At 38.1% G+C, this 22,299-nt stretch overlaps 1 protein-coding gene and 1 long non-coding RNA gene across 6 annotated transcripts in view; one reads left to right on the plus strand and one right to left on the minus strand.

The window, feature by feature from the left end:
• Nucleotides 1-22,299, plus strand: part of LOC127971724 (uncharacterized) — a 69,418-nt gene that overhangs the window by 19,112 nt on the left and 28,007 nt on the right. The gene's annotated exons all lie outside the window — the stretch shown is intronic.
• LOC127971723 (zinc finger protein ZIC 3-like) lies at nucleotides 17,214-21,377 on the minus strand. Its single transcript, XM_052574937.1, has 3 exons — nucleotides 20,119-21,377; nucleotides 18,993-19,156; nucleotides 17,214-18,769 (listed from the first exon to the last, which is right to left on the minus strand). The coding sequence occupies exons 1-3, from the start codon at nucleotides 21,116-21,118 to the stop codon at nucleotides 18,587-18,589; spliced, it is 1,347 nt and encodes a 448-aa protein (XP_052430897.1). The 5' UTR covers nucleotides 21,119-21,377; the 3' UTR covers nucleotides 17,214-18,586.

A 22,299-nucleotide genomic window follows, 5' to 3' on the forward strand; every position in this document is an offset into this window, starting at 1 on the left:
TCCAAGCATTTATTTCTGTGTATGACAAACCTCAATATCACTCCAATAGACAAATACTAAAGTAATGTGCATTTGACAGAAGCATGCTAACCTTTCACTTTGTCTGGTCCTCAATAGACTCTAGATTACAATAATGGAGGTTACATTGTCCACTGATATGTTTATGTGGTCTGCCAGCACCTTGTCTGACAGGAAGCACTGGATTCAATTAGATTAGCACCTACTAAATATATCTCCACACGTAGAATCCACAACATAAAAGTGCCATTTCAAACAAGTCTGGTTCTGGCCGGTCTGCATAGCTGTTCCCAGACCTGCTCGCTGCAGACTATAGGAACACAAGGTGAAGTGTGAAAGTTTGAAGTGGGTAAAGCTAATCATTGTGTAATTACGCCTGCCAAAAGGGAGCCATTAGCTAAGTGCTATCCACTAACGGTGGTCTCTGTCGTTTTGCGTGAGGATTGAGAGTGAAATTGTTGACAATGGTTGAATAGTCCTCCAAGGCCCCGTGATTTGGCCAGGCAGTCTCTGAGTTCCATTGCTACTCATTAGTGGCTATGTTTGGTGCACTGCCTTGACAAATCATACCCCAGTGTTATTAAACATGTCGAAACATTGTTTGACAATTTCCCTGCTCGCCTTGTAATTGGTGCGCTCTGTGAATAGGCTATATAAATATATTTATGAGCTGAGAAATTTCGTGCTATCAAATCAAGGCAGGGCCTAATGCATTTTTCAGTGCTGTAAATTCGGAGATAGTTGATGACTTTATGAGGATGTTTATGGGGATTGGCGCTGTTTATTTTCATTAACAGCTCAGCAGATGCTGGTGAGAGCAGCTGTGGTGGTTTGCTTTCTAATGGAAATGACAGGGCCAGCTGTTGTGCTGAAAATACTGTAGTTTAGCGCTTGCAAGTTTGCAAGAAGGATTCATCCATTGGAATGGGGCAGCGTAGCTAGAAATAATTTTGTTGCAAGTTTGCTCAACTTTTCCAAACATATTCTAGATTTATGAGAGCTATAGATGAAGCACAGGGAACAATCCATTCTGACAGTAAGTTGTTTTCATCATCAAAGAACACAGGCAATATGTGTGATTGTTGCTGTGGGATGAAAACGATACTAAGTACATACCCGATCGCTCTGTGAAAAGAGGAGGGTTTCAATTCTGAGTGAGCCCTCTAGACACCTCCATCAGAATTAGGTTCCCCTAAAATACCTTCAACTACAATCATGCTCTCAGCTGAAATCTTCCTCTGTATCATTCCCTCTGGATGAGTGTCTATAAGATGGAAATCAAGATTGAAAAGAGGCTGTATACTAGTGGGCGTCTAGTGTCAGGGGTGTGTGCACGGGATGCCGAAGACATATGAATGAACGCCTTGATGTTTGTGTAACGGCGTAAGCTATACTGCATAAACACATATGCCTGCATACATTTCCTTGCATGTTCTGTTACTACACCAAAGAGCAGCTTTATTTCCCCTCCCAGCATGTGCACCCGTCGATGCCAATCTGTCTGACATCAGACTCTTATTGACACTAATGTATGTGCCAGTCAATTCAAGACCAGACTTTTGACTTGTCGACGTAAGATCATAATCTCGCCGACGGTTCCACCATGTGGCACAGGAGTCACTCTTCAGCTCTTTAGTGACTCTTGGCTGTCACCGCACGCTCCGTGAAGAGCAGCGGGCATGTCTCCAAGTCAGTGAACTGCTAAATGAGGGCTTGGCCAGACAAGCAGATGCACACGGGCGACAGAGAGCACAGGGGTTGGATTGCTTTGGATGGGACGGTTGGTCTCTCGCCTCCTCTACGCCCAGGTCTTTGTCTCCTTTGCTAATTGAGTGACCCGACTGACCCTAAAGTAGCATGTCATCACAGAGGGGTCAGGGCCCTGGTGTCATGTGACATGGAGCTTGCGACCTGATGTGAAGGGAAGGGCCAACGTCACCGATCTAATCCAGTGACATTAGAATCAGTTCTGATCTTTCGTTTTTTTTTTTTTTTTACAAGCCAAACAAATTCCCTTTATATGATTCTAAATCCATGTAGACACATTATCAAATTGGACTGTGTGTCTGTTTAAACCTTTGTAAATATTATAATTATTTGTTTTGGCTGTTATAAATAGCTACCTGATAGACTGCCAAAAGGGCTTTTGAAAACAGTCAGCTCAAAAGGGATTTTTCCCGCTATTCCACAACAAACAAAAAGACTGATTAGTATGTGCCATTTGTGTTTCATGTGCATTATTTGCAAAAAAAAAAAAAAAAAAAAAAAACTAGCTCTCTTATTGATTGCAGTCTGACAATAGCTCTTTTTATTCAGGCAGGACACTCATGCTATGTTGCCTAGTGACATAATGACATCCATCAGGAAGTCAAATGTCAGTCCTTTCTTGCTCTGACATTTAGTTTCGGGTACATATGGAGTCATTGTTTTGCATTTGATTTGGCTGATGTTGGAACAGCATCAAATGGGTTATTTTGTGCTATTTTAAAATGACCGTTGACGTGCTTCAGCCATCATGAGGGACTGGAGACGATTCTGAATTGGTTGCAAAGACAAAAGGCACATCCTTGAATCTTGATCCTCTAATCCCTGAAGCATTGTCAGATATTACAAGAAATTTGCCTGCGTCAAAATATCTATGAATGAGTTTGTAATGTATGGGATTGTGCAAGAGGGACATCTTCCATCACTCAAACCGCAGGCATTTCTGTCGGGACTGTGAGAAGACTGACAGGTCTATTTACCCCTTTCCAGTAGCCTCCTTAATGTCTGCAGGCCTGTTGGCTTCAGGTTCGGGTTGCAACAGAAATCTTTTGTGATGATGAAATCACAGAGTTTCCTGTCCGTTTTCCACTTTGAAGGAACCAAGGGCCTTTGTGGTGTTGTAGAGAGATACCTGCTGTGTTCGAATGGATTTGATGAATATGTTTTGTTGCAATGATAGTCTTCTGCAGATGTCATACTGCCTTGTCTTCTACTCTGATGATTTTGCATGCTACTCTATATGTTAAATGAACACCTATGAGCATCAGAACTTCTTGAAATTTGTTCATATTCTTACAATATACCCATCTTAATACATGTATGTGGAGCCTGAAACCCTATCTTTGAAGTGTCTGTTATTACAGGTGCGTCAGAAGAGTTTGTTTAGTTCTATTCACTGAAGATTTCTTATTTCTGCAAATAGATTGGTTCATCTCTGCACTTATGAGGGCCTTGCCTAAGAAGTGCCAAACTAGTTTTGGGGGTATCTGTGAAAAGGTTCCCCTTAATCCATTTTATTTGCTCTGCTACCTCAAAACCATTTGTCCACACAGCCCAATGTCCCCCGCTGGCCCTTTCCTCCCGCTTCTTCCAAGGATTGAGAGTGGAGGTGCAAGACACAGACTGTTAAAAAAAAGCCATCTGGCCAGAGGAAGAGGTGGGGGGGGGGGGGGGGTTGCTGAGGGTGGAGGGAGTCATGCTGGGCAATCAAAATGACAGACAGCAGTGAAAAGTGTTTTGTGGGCTCCCACATATATGTGAAGTAGGCTGACTTGTGAGCTTTCACAGCTCCCTTTGGTCTTCAGGTAAACACTGACTTAGTCACGGTGTATCTCATTCTCTCGTGCTTTCTGTCGTACGCTCTTTCTTACTGGCCCGTCTCATACAGACACACCCGTACGCTGGGTTTCCAACAATTGCACAAGCATTTTGCATAATCAGTACAACTGAAACTAGGTGACATGATTGTTTCCTCCAGAAAACGCAAATCAGGGATGTTAAAATCCAACAACTGAGGCGAGAGTCGCACAATCAAAGTCTTCTTCCCTTTCTCCAAATATTATAATCTCTTGTTCTTATGCATTCATTTTCACCATCCCCCCATTGAGGCCCCCCCCCCCCTTTTAAAAAAAAATCCTAAATGTGTGGAAGCTTCATTTTTCACTCTCCCCAAGCGGCTCTGTTGTCAGAGAGGAACCCTTAGGAAGTCTTTATTTCTGCCAGGCAGGGCCTCTCGCGTTCCTCCGGCTTCTCTGGCCGTTCTCATGGCTGTCCCCCCACCTGCTGGGACCCTGATCCCAGGCCGAGCTGCGCTTCAGCAGGGGACAATTACTATCCCGCTCTGCCTTTGATCATCTGACCACATGGAAGCACAACAGCTGACCACATGTTTCAACAGACAAGAAGGAGGAGAGGGGAGAAGAAAAGGGTGAAGAAAGAGTAGAAGAGGGAAAAGCATTTGCCTTTCATTCTCTCTCGCATGCTGCACACTAGAAAAAGGCCCATTCCAGGAGCGGCTGTAGTGCTTGTATAATTCTCATGAACTTTGGTTGTGTGGTAAATGTCTGGGTTGAGAAGGCTTATTACAGACATGGGGCAGCCGCATGTAAAGTTTCTTTTTGAATTCATCTCATCTCGTTTACTGAAGCTAGCACCGAGTGCTAGAGAAGTAATTTAAAGCTGAGCTTGTAAAAGAGAGTGTTAATTCTTCTGACATTGTCAGCCAAATTGTCTCTGAGCCAGCTGGGCCTCTGCATAAATGCTTGCTGTGGTCAGTACTGAAAGCGCTTCCACACAAAGTCAAATCAAATTTTGAACTTTCCTAAAATATATTCATTGTTTTCAAAAGGTTTGCATTTATATTTATAAGTCAAAATTATAAATGATTCATTCATAAATATCACTGATTTTGATGGGGTCACACAGCATGTCAATAACCTTAACTTACCATGTCATAAAACATTTAAAATAGGAGATTCAGTGGCTCAATCATTAGAAAAGATTAAGCCAATATACTTTTTATCTTTTCAAATCAACCCCCCCCCCCCCTCCACCCACCTTTAAATGAAGAATTTTTCTTCATTGTGATTCAGAACTGTTGCTTGTTTTGATACCCCAAATGAGGGTGTGAGCTCAGCATATTTTTGCGGAGTATGTGTGGTTGCATGTGGTACGCGTGTTATTTGTCGCAGCATGTGTTCATGTTTTATTTGTTTCTGGATGTTATTTGTGTACGTATCGAGTAACTGCGCGTGCATGTGAATGGATGTGTACAGTATCTTTGAGCGTCTTTCTGTTTGCATGCCCACTGAAGCAGACCTGAGAGGTGCTGGGATGTGTTCAGGGGGCCGGGGGTGAGGCAGCTAGGCCAAGGGGAGCTGTTTGTTTTGGCCTGTTTGCTGGGGATGGCCTCCTTGAGTGTCCCTATTGTGCAGCAGATCACTTTACCACATTAAGGGCGCATGAAAAGAAGCTCTTCACTGGCACTTGGGCTCTGGCTGGAATAACAGGCAGTGTTTTGACTGGCTGCCACCTTCTATTCTGACCGCTCTGCCGCCCAGCAGACGGCTCCCGTCTCAAAGAAGCCTGGGAGGAGAAATGCACAGACAGATAGTCACAAGACTCTTACTCAGCAAACAAACTGTTTTGTTAGATTATGTCACAATCTCAAAGTCTTAAGTCTAAGTTCATGTACTTTAAGAATGAAAAGATTCTAAACTAATTGTAACTTTTTTTTATTATTATGAAGAAGTTTACGACTGCCGTGTTCTTGACAAAACATCATTACGTGTCTCACCCCCTTACAGGCCTTTTGTGCATTTTTACCTAGTTCATAATCATTTTATCCGGCAGTTAAAAATAATTAACAAGTCATGCTCTTTTGTCGTCCGCCGTTATGAGTCCTCCGTCTAGCAATGAAAGGCTTCAGCATAAGCAGAGTCGCATAATAGTGTCAAAATCTATTTTAAAGTGCAGTAATTCAAGGGTTTACAAGGCTCCATAAAACCTCAACATGCCCCAGTAATGAGAAGCGTGAATGGAAACTTGGAGAGTTCTTCGTGGCCCCAGCAAAGGCGGGAGACCAAATGCAGGACTCTGCACAAAGCACGGGGGCTGTAGCAAAGGGAGCAGGACAGACAGAGCTCTCGCCGAATGAAGATAAGCACACATGTTGCAAATATTGGACAGACCTTGTTGCATGGTTTGAAGTGAAGCAAGCGGTAGACTGTCTTGGTGTACAGTCTGCAATTTGAGCTTCATGGTATTTTTTTTAACCTTGCTCCAGTGACGTATGCATATAATCTAAAAAATGACAATTCAAACCTTTAAGGCCAGTAAAAAAAATTTTTGCAAAACAAATATATATTTGGATATATATTTGAATATAAGAATTCATTAAAGTGATCAAAAATGTTGTTCTTTTGAACTTTTCGTTAAAGAATTCTGAGAAGTATAATTATCACAAAAAATATTTCTGCAAAAATATTAAGCAGCACAACTTTTGTTTTAAACATTAATAAATAAATGTTTTTTGAGCACCAAAGCATTATATTAGAATGATTTCTGAAGGATCATGTGACCCTGAACAGAGAAGGAATGGCCGTTTAAAATTCAGCTTTGCCAACACGGGTATAATTACATTTGAAAATAAATGTGAATATTATACAGTACTATACAAAATTAATGTTTATACTGCTTTTTTCAAGTATATATTAATATAGCATTTATATATAAAAAAAAAAAAATTCATGGATTTTTTTCTTTTTTTGTAAAGCACTTTGAAATACCATTGTGTATGAAATGTGACATATAAATAAACATGCCTTGTCTTACCTATTTTATATTCACACTTTTCACAGAAGTTTAAGCCTCTCTTCAGGATTAGCACATCACTTTTCCAGGCATTAATAAATGAGTGGAAGTAACTGTGGAGAAGCTCTCTGCACTCATACAGTCGTATTTCAGACTCCTTGCTGAGTTTACACTTGCTAGAGATCTCATAACTCCACATGTGGTCGGGGCAAGGTAAAAAAAAAAAACTGTGATATCATGTAAACTTCAGGTTGTACACACCTCTCTGCTGTTCCCAGGACCCGAACAAGAGCAGGTCAGATGCAAATATGTGAACAGTTCTGCTCTGCATGCTCTTGTGATCAGTCTTCTCTTGTAGCTAAAACTCGAACAAATCTATTAGGCGCTTTCAAAGTTTACACGCGCACAGTGCGCTCTCTTTAAAAATAAATGGAGGTGTCATGATATATGCTCTCAGAGCTGACTTATGAGGTATGCCTGCGCTCCAGCTCCTGTCTCCATGATGTCCCCCATAATGTCTCCAGAGACAGATGCCATGAGACATAATTGTGTGTGGGAAGTCTGGATGCTGTGCTCATGTAGTTACAACAACGTATCAGTGGGCTTCTGAGTTGCTGTGTACTGTAGATGTGTAGGAATGTTAAATTCAGCCAGCACAAATCATAATTGACGTTAAGCAGTTTATGTTGCTGAAAACAGACTACAAGCTAGCAAGTGTGTGGGTATTGCCAGTATTTGATTTACAGGCTGAAGACTGAAATCCATTGTAAATCACCAGAGAGAAACGACTTTCGCAACGTTATTACAGGAACATTTAATGTTATTATTGGAGGTCATAAATGCTTCACTTTTAGAACATCTTGGCAGCCATTAGTGCATTTTTGGCCATTTGCCTCCTACCACCATGTTTTTGATGGCTAGATCCACTGAAACAGATCCAGAATATATTGTACAATGTGACTTTGAATGTGTTATATACATCCATTTCTTATTTTAATCTTGAGAAACTAGTTTCATATTGTGCATTTTTTTTCTCTAAGCAAAGTTTGGTATGAGAACCTGCCTTAATCAAATATTCTTCCTGATTCTTCAACAGACTTAAGTTATTGCTGGGTAGTTATAGAGCTTATTTTGTTTGTTCGGTTAATGGCTACTATAGGCAATAAATTATTTACTTTCTGTACATGTGAGAGTAGTAATTATGCAGCTGTCCCTGCCTCTTCTTCAGGTCCCTAGGTAGTCTCGATGGACAGCATGTCATTCCATATTAATTAAAAGCATATCAAGTCGTTGTGTGGTTTGCTGTCAAACTTTCCACACCGAAAGGATGTTATGCAGGATGCCATTTAATATATGTGGCGTTAAGTTTTAGAGTTTGTGTGGATACTTTTAATTTTTCAACCCACCCATTAATTTGGGATGCAACAACTTGCTGTTAAGTTGACATTCAAATAAATAAATAAAATAATAATTTAAATAATTAGTGACTCCACACAACAATTTCTTTGTTCTGCCAATCCTCTGGCCATCAAAAATCATCCGATATAGAGGAATTCACTTTACAAATTATATAAATAAATAAAATCATGAAAATAGCCAGGCTTTTTACTCATCAGCCTTTGATTACTTTTAATTAGAGAGCAATTTTCTATGCAAAAAAGAAAAAAAAAAAGTGTATGTGTGTGCAGTAAAGGAGATGACAGGTCTAATGGTTAATTGAAATGAAAATGTGTCAGGCAGGAATAGAAAGATATGAATGCATGTCAGAATGACTGAAACGTGCATAATAAGAGGCAGCTGTCAGTGTAGAGGCTCTTCAGTCTTGGCCGTCCGGTGTGTAACATTTCTAACCTAATGCTAGTTTCCATCACATCTTAAAGCACTAAACATTTTTACCTCTGAATCTTTTACGTTCATGCCATATCTACTTACTCACACTGCCCCAAGTAACATTTAAAATAACCCAAGGATGAATATAGAAGTATTACTTCTATATTCTAGATAAAGATATATAATCAGCCACTATTTCGACATTTGGAACGACTCTGAGAGTGTGGTTGTTGCCTAGTGCATGTGACATGCAGACCAGTGAGAACTGAAGCTACTCCGGCTGCAGCTGCTGTTAATGTATGTTATTAAAGGGTATAGTAATTTTTCCTGTAGTCTTGCAGTTGGGGGTGATGGGTATCTCTTAATGTTTCTCATTAAGAGACCATCGGGAGAGGAAATGTTTCTGCATAGCCAGCTGCGGAATTGTAAAGTGCATCAGGAAGAAATTAGGCTTTATTAAATAAATGCATCTTTCTGTTTTTGAATGCAGTGCATGTAAGAAGTTAAACCTTTCATATTTCATTTTTGAATGTATTTATTTTACAGACTTGGTTGGGTTGAGGTAATGCATAAAGACTATGTGTGGATGTTTGGTACACTGTACAGTGCATGTTACCACCCCTTTATTTCCAAAGATGTACAAAAAGTTATTTTGACTCCTCCCATGAAGTTAAATTTGTTGATGTTGGATTAATTTATTTATTTTGATGAGTGGTCTGATGTATGTGTAGTGGACAAGAGGATGTACATCCGCTTTCCTTCAGCCGGATCTTACAATTATTTATTTATTTTTTAAATAGGGTCCCATTCCCACTCTCAGGGGGAAACTGGAATTAATCATGGATTAATAATTGACATGGATTAATCCTTAATCTACATGTTCTGGCAGCCTGTCTATGTTCTATGTTCAGACAGTAGTCTGCTGAACTGTCCATGACTCTGTATTAAAAATCCCACCAGTGTATATTAGGTGTTAATACACTGCAGAACTTTTACGTTTTAGAGATAAAACATGTTTTTGTTCCAAGGTCTCCTTCTGGCTATGCCTTTCAGTATTGATTATGATTTATGTTATCATTTTAGAAGTTATTTATTACATTTTGGGCATTTAAACGGTCTCAATGAAACTTGGTCTGTTTGTTTAAAATGTGTTTATCTTCTGAAACATTCTGACATTCTGGGTTTTAAGAGGATGGAAAAGAAACTCTAAGGTTTCTGTTAAAGCAGAGGGCAGTGTTGTCACTTCAAGAGACTTGCAGATCAAATATTAAAAAATAAATAAATGCATGTTTGAGAGGTTGCAAAGCTCTCAGTAATACGAAATGGTACACAGTTTTGCATTGCTTTATGATTGTAAACTGTATCGATATGAGTGTGTGACAAATGCAGAGAATTATCAGGAATTTCAAACGGCACTATAAAGTGCAAATGAGTTTAAAAAGCACTTAGCACAAAATAAATCATTGTATAGACCTACATACATAGCCCTTTTTAATTTAGCAATTATAAAAATGTTCTGTGAATGTAGCATGAACATTAGCCCCCCTCTGAGCTATTATGCTGGCTGTCTGGTGTTGCAATTTTACACTTCACTGACTCCGACAAGCAGCCTACTTGAGCCCAAATGCCCCAGATTTCAACTTATTTAGGTGATGTACCAAAATCATTCAGGGCGCAGTCACATTTGGCAAAATTAAACAAAACAGGCAGAAACACAGACATCGTTTCTGAGAAGGAATAACATTTCATCCCAAAACATGCTGATATCTGAATGCAAAATGTAGGCCTGTATGAAGAATTTCCCGGACAGTTTGCATTTTATTTACATTGTTAATGTTCGTCTTTTTCCATCAACGTTAAAACTGACTTCATGTGGAATAGATGCTCGTTTCATGTATAGGCTATGTGATTATATATATATTTTTTAAAAGTAAGCTATATCTAAATATTCTGAATTTATTAGTCGGAAAACAAAACAAAATTACTTCGTTTCCTCACTTTAGCATGCCTAAACCTTAAGACATGGCGTTTTACATGATGAGCGGTTTACTTCACATTCCTGTTCATTTCTGATGCAATCAGGCGTCGAATGCATTAATGGCGACATATTAAATGAAACAACCAGACTGGCGACATAATGTATTATTAATAACCTGAGGAAAAACACTTCTGGTATCTTAGTGTATAACATTTTATGCTGTAGAATTTCCCGTTTTTAAAAGTTGAAATGTAAAGGATAAAATTGTGTAAGGATATGATATAGGCTTTTTGACATAATGTAAGAAAGACAAAAAGCAAAACGATCGCATGCAGGTAAATGAACGTTTCTTTTAGCCATGATTAAACTCTATAAACTTTTCATCTGAAAGCTTTAAACGAATGAATTTTACTCCTTCCACACGTTTTCACTTAAAAAAAAAACATAACACCTTCGAGTTTTCTGAGACAGGGAAATTGCAGCAATCTGACCTACAGTGCATGATTGAAGTTTCTTTGACATTCATTTCGAGCGAGTTCCTCAAGGACTTGCCAAGTGAATTGTTAATAACTCTATGCTCTGACTTTTCTTTTTGTGACAATTACAGGGTTAAGCCAGGCTGCCTGTGACATTTATGACAAACATTGACAAAGTATGGCGTGACTTCTAAACTATTTAGTTATACAGAAAAAGGTGCATCTAACGCATGCTGCATAAAATGTACATTTCTACTGCACGGAGATGTGTTCCTGATTTTTACTGTTGTAGTTATCTTTGAATTTGCACGTTGTTTAATCACTTTTGTTTGTTTAAATCGTTAAATCGCATTATCTGTGAATGCAACTCCCTTGCATTTTTAGGTGCAGCCAGATATTCAAGTTTTTCAGCGTAATAACGGTCGGTTGCTACCTATTTTGCATTGTAATATACCTATAATGTTCTCTTGCATATGTTTATTAGATTTTAAACATAGCTACAGGATAATATATTTGCAAAATATGTTTTTAAGTAGGCCTATTGCGTTATAGGGTTGCCGCTGCAGTCTTCACCCACCTTTTATATTAAGGTAAGTTTCGTTCTCTCCTCGTTCAACTTGGAAATTAGTTAACTGATTTTCACTCATGCATAATTTGTCTTTCAGATATGCTAACTTGATTTTAAATTGACAGTCAGTGAACTTTCCAAACTGATGATCGTCATAATTTTTACTAAATGAGAAAATGTCCATTTGAACTGCAGTTTGAAATCTATACATTTATATGAAACATGCCCTCAAGATTTTTTTTTTTACAAGTGATAATGTGGGTCAGTATTAGATATTGTGATTGCAATTAGTGTTTGTGTGCCACAAAGGCAGCATGGTTAAGAAACACATGAATTCACAGAAAAAAAGTGAGTGAAGACAAAGTATGTGATCTGTTTTCTGTAATACCCCACAAAATGTACAGATGAAACCGGAAAAACAATTACACAGGAGATTGTCCCTGGGGTATTGAGAGGTATAAGCAGCATGAGGGGTTGAATTGACTCTGGTGCACCTTTGGACCTTGCATTATCCTGGCATGAGGTCTCTTTGGCAATAGCCAAGCAATTTCCAACAGCACCTGGCCGCCCACTCCCTGATAGCCTCTATACCTATGTGTACCCACACACACACACACACTTTAAAGTGTGCATAATGACTTTCTATGAAACTAAAAAAAGTGAGTACACAAGATTTGGAAGTCACCTCAGGAAATAAATCATTACTTGCATGAGCTATGGTGTGAAGCTTCAGTATAGAGCTGCTTGTGTATTCTATGTTCAGTTGCAAATATATAAACAGTAAAATATGAAAAATAAAAATGTATATGACTTGACCAATTAATAGTTGACACCTTCCATTTTATGTTTTAAGGGCTAATTTTTTTTAAAGTTAATTATAGTCATGTTATGTCAGCTGAAGCAGAAGTGTATCTTTCTGTCCCAATGATTATGCCTTTTTTATATTGTTGCTTAAGTCTATATTAGAATTTATATAGGCTTCCAAATCACTAGCACCTGATCTCTGGCCCCCCACAGCCCCTGACCCTTGTTTATAGGTGCTACTGATGCAGTGATGGCCATCTTAGCTCTCTTTATCCTCTATTAATTTGATAAGTGACTCACAATGATGTTAAACCAGTGGTCACCAACTTCTAGTAACCAATATTATTTATATTATTAATATCTAATTTATATATATATATATATATATATATGAAGAGTTCAGATGCAAAAGCCTCTAAATGCCATCTGAAATTTTCATCTAAAATTTGGATTTTTATCAGGCTCCTATATTTATGTTCAATTATTTTACTTTAATAGCCTGGAAAAGGACCTTCACATTGCCATTAAAGTAAAATGACTCAACCTAAGCATAGGAGCTTGATAAAAATCCTAATTTCAGATGAAAATTTCAGATGGCACTTAGAGGCTTTTGCATCTGAACTCTTCATATATATATATATATATATATATATATATATATATATATATATATATATATATATATATATATATATATAGGCATTGGTGCTGTGAGCATCATTGGGTATATACAAAACATTTTCCAAAGCTCCAGCTGAACTGAGCAATTTTTTTGGCAGATATATTCAAATAATTTCATGTCCTTTCTTGTTAAAGCAAACACAATTCCCATGAAGTTTAGGTAAAATATCTTGATGTTTATTTTTTTTTTAGAATAAACTTTAAATAATAAACTAAATGTACACGTATTTAAAATCGAACCGAAAATTACACCATGAAAACGTTAGGAGGAGGAGTGCCTTCAATCTGACAGAGACAAAAAAAGAACTACTCGGTACTTATAAAAAAAAGAAAAAGAAAAAAAAAGAACGGAAAAAAAGTACCCTGTACGTGTTCTCTTTTAAGGTGCAAATCGATTCGCTGCATTCTTATTTAAACATTCACGTAGACCTGCAAATAGTACTTAAAACTATTTCTGGAGTGTGAAAAGTATTTGGGTCTAGAAATCCATCCTAATATGAGAATACAGTTTACGACTTATCGTGTAATAACTTCTTATCGTCATAGTAAGAGGTTTGTCCTTAAAGCACACATAACTCTTTTGTAATAAAGTGTTAAACCTAAATTTCCCCTGTGTGTTACCGTCTATCCGACGTGGTGTAAAACATAATCGCAGGGGTATGTATTTCAGTGAAGGCGTTTTAAACATAAGCAGTTTTTATCTGCGCTGATTTTAATAACGTTTATTTTTAATATGTGGTAAGTTTTCTTTATGGTTCCTTGTTAAAATTGGCCTGTGTTCACTGAAATTAAAAATAATAACTTCACCTCTTTGTAAAGTATTAGTACAAGCTAATAAAATGTTTATATAAAAAGAGAATATCTATCTATCTATCTATCACAAGCCGTTAATATGACAAATTTTAATTTTTAGACATTATTTTCCATCTGTGCTAGCGACCCGCTGCAAATAAGGAGATACATGAGATAAAAACTCCACTAGCATAACAAAAAAGAGGAAGATGGAACAAGTCACAGTCTTAATTCCAAACAAAAAAAGGAGTTGGCACTTTGTTGGACTTCTGGCATAAAGTCTTGTCTTATTTAAAGAAGGCTACCAGAAAAAAAGCCCTTAAAATTCATTAAAATATGAAGGGAAGGCTACATCAATTTAAACGCAAACTTTACGAATCATCAAGGTAAATGATGGCTCCAATTGCCTTACTTTAACATTACAAAAGGCTTGCAGTACATCCAAAGTAGATTTTGAAAGGACACATCCTGGATTAACAGTCATATTGAGCACCTTTTCATATTCATCGCTTTTCCAACAGGTGAATAAGCATCGGTAGAGCGTACTGAAAAGGGTTAATTGACGTGCAAATTGTCCCTATCTTCCACCTCACTCTGGTATTGTTTGGTAAATAGGGAGTTACAGACAAATACAGTCAAATTCACTTATCTTATAGCATATTTTAGCTATGGAGTTTTTTGTATAAATACAATAATACAGTCAGAATTGTATCTATTATGATAGCTAATGCCATAACTTCTAGTCTACAATGTTATTTTTACAGTATGGGGTAATTAAACGAATAGCCAAATATCCAGTACATTTTCTGGAACATAACAGTAGTGAGTTTACCTTGCTTGACTTGCTTGACTACAGGATCCCCTATAGAGTATATCAATTGTTGAACGGCATTGAATTTACTTCTACATCACAGGGCCGGGACATGTGTGTTGATATGTGTTTAGCGATATATTTGGGTGTTTTTAATGTTTGAAAAGTAAAGTATAACCCGGAAAAATAATAGCTCACGGTAACATATAGGCGTAGTGCTAACTGCAACCTGTCACCTTCAAGGTAACTCCTGGGTTTATTATGATCGCGCACGCAGTTGCGTGACAGAAAGCGTTTGGAACCTGCTCGTGTCGGTCTATCCTCTTAGACACTCCGCTTAGCCAGCAAAGCCATGAGATTGAGTGCGGCTTCAGGGAGGACTTGGGAAAGGACCCTAAATTACCTATTAGCCAGAGCGCTCATCCAACTCATAAACAGTTGAATACTTCTACTTAGTCATGTTTAAATTATATATTAAGTAAATATGTAAAATGTATGTAAGCCTATTTAATATATAAACATTGTCTGTTAGACTACAGATTAATTAGCCTAATCAAAACCCTACCTCACATTTCTCATATCTGCTTGTCCAGCATTTTATTGACAATGGACCTTTTTTCTGTTTCTTACTTCATACAGCTAACAACCGCCACTTTTCAAACTCCTTCCACGTGACTGCAGTACCAAAGTGTTTTCTAATCGTTTTCAGACTTCGTTATAAACTGCCTGTCTTTCTTCAGACAGGTATTGTTTAAGGACCGTGCCTTCTCTTATGTGAACCTCTCTATAGTTTTAGTTGTTCGCGACAGCTTTAAATAAAGTCGAGGTTGCCCATTTAGTCAAGCTTAGCGTGTTTTGGGGTGCCTCGGCAAAACAGCCAGCGCCATGTTGTGACGTCACTGCATTTGTCAGATGGACTCTAGCCGATGGCGTGAGGAGAAAATGTTGTGTGAAATAGAAAAAACTGCGCTTGCGCAGAAATCTGAAAAGATTCAGTTTAAATGAATTTGTAAAACTGTTTATATTTGAAGATGGGGGTGGGTTTGATATGAGGGTGGAGTGTATGGGGGTTGGGCTAAAATACTGCATACCAAAGCGAGGAAGGAGAAAAGAGCCCAGCAGGTCCTCTAAAAATAATGGTTGCCTATATAGACTTTAAATCGTGAACTTGACTCAGTGAAAAATATATTTTGTGTGTTCACCACGTACACTTTTATTGATTCGTTTTTCTAAATATTGCTAATTTGTATTCGTAGCCTATTAGTTTATAAATATAAGACATATCAATATTTTGTATACGTTTTTTATAATTTATTTTAAATTCTGTAGCAATGTCTGAATTAGTGCTGCACTGTTAGGCTATATATATATATATATATATATATATATATATATATATATATATATATATATATATATATATATATATATATATAATTTTTTTTAAAAAATATAATACGTATTTCTGTAGTGCAGTGGAATAAAACAAATATACATTCTGCCACTGGTGCAATTTCTCTTGTTTTTACCACACGTTTTGAATGAATGTCTGCCAAGCCCAGCCTACATAATTGAAATCGAGAGAATGCGTATCTTAGCGTATCTCGGCAGAAAGTTTTCAAACTTAAATTTAGCAGGGTTCTTGCTTGTGTACCACACAAATTTCCAAGACAGGTTCTGAAATAATATTCTAAAGACGGCTGTTAACCTGCAATAACACTACACAATTCAGAACTTTTTCGTCCCTCAAAGAAACAGGGTGCTAAGATGGCGGCATCTTATTGCCAAGTTCAAGTGTGTTGTTGTTTCGTACCGTTGGAGTAGGGCGTATAAGTTCACGGTTAGAACCAGAGAAGAATAGCAAAAGAAAGAAATGAAAAAGAAAAACTGAGGTCTTCATTTGTGACATTTCAGAATTTGTTTTAATTCCAGTTAAAAACGTGTTCACATTTTGTCATAAATAGTTTGTTAAACAAACCAACAAACAATAACCCTACTTCGAAAGAAAGTACAAGATTTTGCTGAGTTGTGAATAGGTATGTTGTAGTAACATCGTTTGCCTCGAAAATGGCACAGTGACACAGTTCATCAGTTAAACGTGCTTTTCAGGAATAACTTGATGCGTGACCCATTTCCACGAGAAAATGTCACAAATAACATTCAAGCTCCATTTGTACATCAGTTCTGTATGAGATCAGGGCTGAAGATACATCGAAGGTGGCTGAAATAAATCTTTCTTCTTTTTAACATAACGTATAGAAAATAGTATATAAAACATATATTCATTAAATTATTTAAATAAACGTATTTATATATCACGTTACTCACGAGGTACTGTATTTTTTATGTTTGTTTTCAAAAGTAGCTGGTGGTTTGAAATCATGTTCATAAGCACAATATATTTATATGCATAATTTTAGTCTCTTAAAAAATATGTAACAATGCAACGCTGTAACTCTTGGTGTCACTGAACACAAATTTTCCCTCACGTTTCCACCTTAAAAAGTTCTAGTACTCTTAATGCTAAATTTCATTCACACATACAGTTCCATATCTGGAAAAGTTATTCACATAAAACAAGCAAATGTGTAATCAAAGTTTTCTATATGTTATACCACAGTATTCATAACAAACAACACGCTATATTCACAGAATAACTACATTTAAAACAATGCAAACTGACAGACAAAAAGTTTTATTTTGAGATAACTGTTGTGACATATCATTGCTCCTCTTTGACACATAAAACACAGACTTGCATCCACAGTTCCAAGACAGTTCTGCAACCATCAAAAATGGAATACCATACTGATTCAAATGGCTGTACCTCAAACCCCAAGAATATAATGTCTTTAACACTGTCACACAAGTTCAAAGTTGATGCATGAATGAAAGCTATGCTATTGCATGGTGTATCTGATCAGAAATTGGCGTGTCGATGAAAACACTGGTCAGTGGGCCTCTCGAATTTGTAAGTGTTCCTTATAGAGATGTAGTCTATACTCTGATGCTAAGAGTAAACGAGAAAAAAGGTCATTTTGATAAGAACCAGAAAGGATCAATATTACTTCCTTGCATGACTTTAGGAGAAGAAAAGGAAAAAGGGGAGAAAATAAAAACAATATTTTTATTCATTTTTAATACCGGTCCTCACATGAACTTGCGTTGGAAAATGCATACTTGAAACTATAGATCATGTCATGTCATAATATTAATATAATTAATACTTTACGACCCAGATAAGACACATATATTGGTTAAAAAAGATACAATCGTATCGTGGGAACTTTAGAACTGACTCCCTTTTCATCGTTAAAACTGGTTATTGACTCAAAACTGTACAGTCTTGTTAGAAAACATTTACATAAATATCATTTAAGATTCGGCTCTTTCGCCGATAATTAAATTACAAATTGATAAATATGAAATATGGCATCATGGATATGTATTTACATCATTATTAACAAAGGCAACGTTATATTCAAAGGTAACAATCGTAAGCTAATACCACATTTCTCCACCTGAAAACGGACTTGGACAACAGATTTGACTCCATCAAACAAGGAAATACATTCACGAGTAGGCTATATACTTATTTATGATTTATTATTTTTTTTTGTTCAAGTTCAAGACAAAGACTTTGGCACGTTTCTTAAGACTGTCTGAAGTTTTAACAATCAATCAAAAGGTGATGTGAGTGTCACCTTAATATAAAACACCGTGAAATATTCTTTCTTTGCCATTATTTTTTAAATATTTTTTTTTCTTCAGAAAATACATAAAATGAAAAATAAAATAATCATCTGAAATCTGAAAACTAAAGGAAACCCATTTCTTCTTAGAAAGTGTTATTTTGTTATTTTATGCCTTGCTAGTTTTCTTCGAACTCGGAATAAAGTCAGATTTCGAATCCTGAGAATGGACGAGGCCTGCTGGCGAACTCTCATCTTTTCCTGTTGTTTCAATGCCATTTTGAACGCCATAGCGTAAATAGTTTTTTTAAAAGGTTACTTCAACCTTTTGGTCCACCATTTGAGAGTCTGCTTGGAGCTTCAAACGTACCATTCGTTAAAATTAGGCGGTAGTCCATCGCTGTGTGCAGATGTATTTTGCACTGCAGACGTGGGTGTTTTTGTCGGGTCTTCAGTGTTCGCAGAAACCAACACTGGCGGCGTGGAGGACTCGTATCCAGAGCTAGCAGCTGGAGACGACTCTGAGCCTTGAGATTCATGTACCTTAAATTACAACGTTCATAGATGTGTGACATACAGGAGGAAATAGCACGCTTGTTGTACTCTGTGTCTAGGATATCTGATCTCTGTTATACATTTGTGAACCAAAATACAGAACAATATCAGGCCTGCTTAAAATGTATGTAAACGCATTGTTTTGATAATGCATTTTGTGTTTATCTAAGTGGTTACAACATTTTAATTTTTATCAGAAAATATCCCTTACCTTCATGTGTTTCCTGAGCGAGCTTGGATGTGTATAGGACTTGTCACACACTTTGCAGATATATGGCTTGTCAGATGTGTGCACGTGCATGTGCTTTTTCCTGTCGCTGCTGTTCGCGAAGCGCCTGTCGCAGCCGTCGAACTCGCATTTAAATGGTTTCTCACCTGCAAGTGAGAGCAAACACTGAAGTTTTAGTAATGTTACTTTTTTTAATAGAGCGGATGTTCTGTACAACTTTCAGTTATGTAATATGCCTTTCGAAATTAACAGGCCGTGTTGCGCTCACGCTAGATGGTTTGGTTAACCACATATCACGCTCTTTGAGAGTCCTTGCTGTTATCCCTTATTTTACTTCTCAAGAATCTTTATATTCGTTTTAGCAAACTAACACGCCATGCATTGTCGTGTTTACTGTTTGGCAATTGGTGAACAATTTTTGCACACGTTTCTTCTCTGCCAAGTGTAACCATAAAGACTGTTCAACAGCTTGCTTTGCATTTCATGTGGATCTCGAAAGGGGTCAGTTATTTAGGCACAAATCCAGCTATCATACCAAATGGAATTCGACCACTTCATACTTTCCCAGACCAATATATACCACTGTTTTCATGCATCCACAAAACTCAAACCCCAATGCTACTTCTAACTTTATAGCCACAAGCATCAGACAAATGAAAGAGGACAGTCCATTCAGAAATTAGCTCCACAACAACTCACGCAGCTTTGAATTTTTTCTTCTTCTGTTATTCATCCCCTCAAAGACATGGAATATGTATACATTTGAACAAAAATAAATTTTGCTCAACCTGAAAAAAAATCTAAAAAACTAAATTCCTTAATAACGGTCATGTGATCAAAAAAATTGTATCCTCCCAAACATTTGACTAATGTAGGCCTATTTAATTACCCTAAACCTAAAGTGTAGTTAAAGTAGTTGTGTCAATCTTACTCCATACTTTAAAATTAATTCAAATGGAAATGCACTTTTGTGCATTTTTAAAGAACTGAAATGTACGTAGAACCCCGCTGGAATATCAATAAATACATTTTTTTTTCAAAACCAGTGGGTTAAGCAAAAAAAAGGGGGGGGGGGGGTTTCGGGGGTGGTTGGATACGAATGCCTTACCTGTGTGAGTTCTTTTGTGAATTTTAAGATTTTCTGATCTTGCAAAGATTTTCCCACAACCGGGGAATGGACAAGGGAACGGTTTCTCTCCAGTGTGCACTCGGATGTGATTCACCAGTTTGTATTTGGCCTTAAAGGATTTCCCCTCTCTCGGGCAATCCTCCCAGAAGCAAATATGATTACTCTGTTCTGGGCCGCCAACGTGTTCCATTGAAACATGTGTCACCATTTCATGCATTGTGCTGAAAGTTCTGTCACAAGTCTTTTTAGGTCTGTTCATCTGATTCTCATCTATCCACTTACAAGACATTTCTTGCTTAATAGGCTGCCGCATGTATCTGAAGAAGGCCCCCGGACCGTGGTGTGTGGGTACGTTCATCCCCATGTTCATATTGATGGGATGGTTGTAGTTATGAAGCTGAGCGGTGCCGTAAGGGTCCGTACGAGGGCTGGCCACAGGTCGGTACGGATCTGGACGGCCAAAAATGTCCCCGCGTAAACCCAGGTGCATTTGACTGTTTACAACATGTCCTCCCGGTGAAGTGTGGCTCACGCTCTGGTCATGAAGTCCAGGAAACAACAGATGTCCCGGGTTGTCCGAAATTCCGGGGGGCCCGTGTAGACTCCCAGCAGAAGCGGCAAAGATTCCATGCTGGGCACTCGGCGGCGCGGTCTCTCCGATGCCTGCGCCCCTGTTTCTGAAGAGAAAGTCCCTGGTCGAATTGAATGCTCCACCGGCGTAAGAACCAACTTGTCCTCCGTGGTGGTGTCCGAGCGCAGCTGCGTATCCAGTAGCTTGCGGGGTGAACGCTGAGGACTGGCTGGAGGCGATATCGTGAGTAACGGGACTTATCTTGAAGGCAGCCGAGTGAGATGAATCTGCGAATGGACTGAGCCCCAGCCCGGGGTCTCGGTTTCCCAACTCATGGTGTCTAGGCGTTCCGAACCCCCCTACTCCTAGTGAAGGGAACTGAGGAGCGCTATCAAGGAGCATAGTCATTGGGCTCAATCGAGAAAAAACAATTCAAAAAGAAAAAAAAGGTATGAGAAACCCCAGTTTAGTGGAGTGAATTGGCTAACGGTAAACTGAGCACAATTTCACGTAGGCTTCATTGAAGAAATCATGAATTGAAAAACGAAAGGATAATCCTGGGTCTCGATAAACGGGAGGAAAACTCCCGTAACTGGGATCCGTGAGAAAGAGGATCAAACTTCCCCCCCTTTCCAGGCGAATGATGTCCTTGGACTGATAAAGTCAATCACTCACTCCTTGCACATAAATGAGCTCGGGAGGCAGCACTACGCTGACCAATGAGAGCACAGCGCTTCCTTTCACACGTGACAGCTAGGAAGGGTGCTAATTGGCTGCGCGTTCGTTGATTGGCATGGTTTAGTATTGAAAATGGCAGTTCGTTTCAGTGAGTAGATTTGATTGGTCGCTGTTGGCATTATTTGCAGGTAAAGCTACGGGACTTTATTTCTGTTCAGTAAGAGAGGCTTGTTAATTTCCCGTGCTTAGCACGTCAGCTGTTCCCAAAGTTACATAAACTTTCAGGAGTTGCTTGACAATTTATTTCTCAAAATACACTTTCCCGAGCCTCTTAAAATAAGTGAAATAGATTAAAAAAGGTCAAAAGTGACTTAATAAAAATGTCGCTATTTTTTATTAAGCTATTAGTCTAAATGAAGATAATTAATTTGTAAATCTCTCTCTCTCTCTCTCTCTCTCTCTCTCTCTATCTATCTATGGGAAGTTTTTTTTTCTGAAATCACCTTATAGAGTTGTAAATTTCCTGAAGCCGTAAAATGGTGAAAAATATACATCAGACTGCAGAGTGTAGAACTCAACAATAAGAGTGAAAGAATATGGTGGTAATTATAAAGTCCCCAGGATTTCTTTTTTTTTCATGGGGAAAAAAAACTTGCTATTGAGGAAGTCTGCTAGTGACTCGCTGCAGGACACATAAAATCTGATCAAGTTCAGAGACGCGTTGAGTGTTCCAAGGAGCGCCTTTTATACCTCCAAGCCATTTCACGTTCCCTCTCCCCCTCAATCTCTCCTCGAAAGGAGCTCCCTTTTATATTTTAGAGATTAAAAACAAAAATCTTTAAATCAGCTCTTCATTCCGGTTTAGTCCTCAGCTATCACGCTTTCACTTTCAGCATTTTCTACGAGAGAAA

The sequence above is a fragment of the Carassius gibelio genome, chromosome B14 (assembly GCF_023724105.1).
Source record: "Carassius gibelio isolate Cgi1373 ecotype wild population from Czech Republic chromosome B14, carGib1.2-hapl.c, whole genome shotgun sequence".
Taxonomy (NCBI): domain Eukaryota; kingdom Metazoa; phylum Chordata; class Actinopteri; order Cypriniformes; family Cyprinidae; genus Carassius; species Carassius gibelio.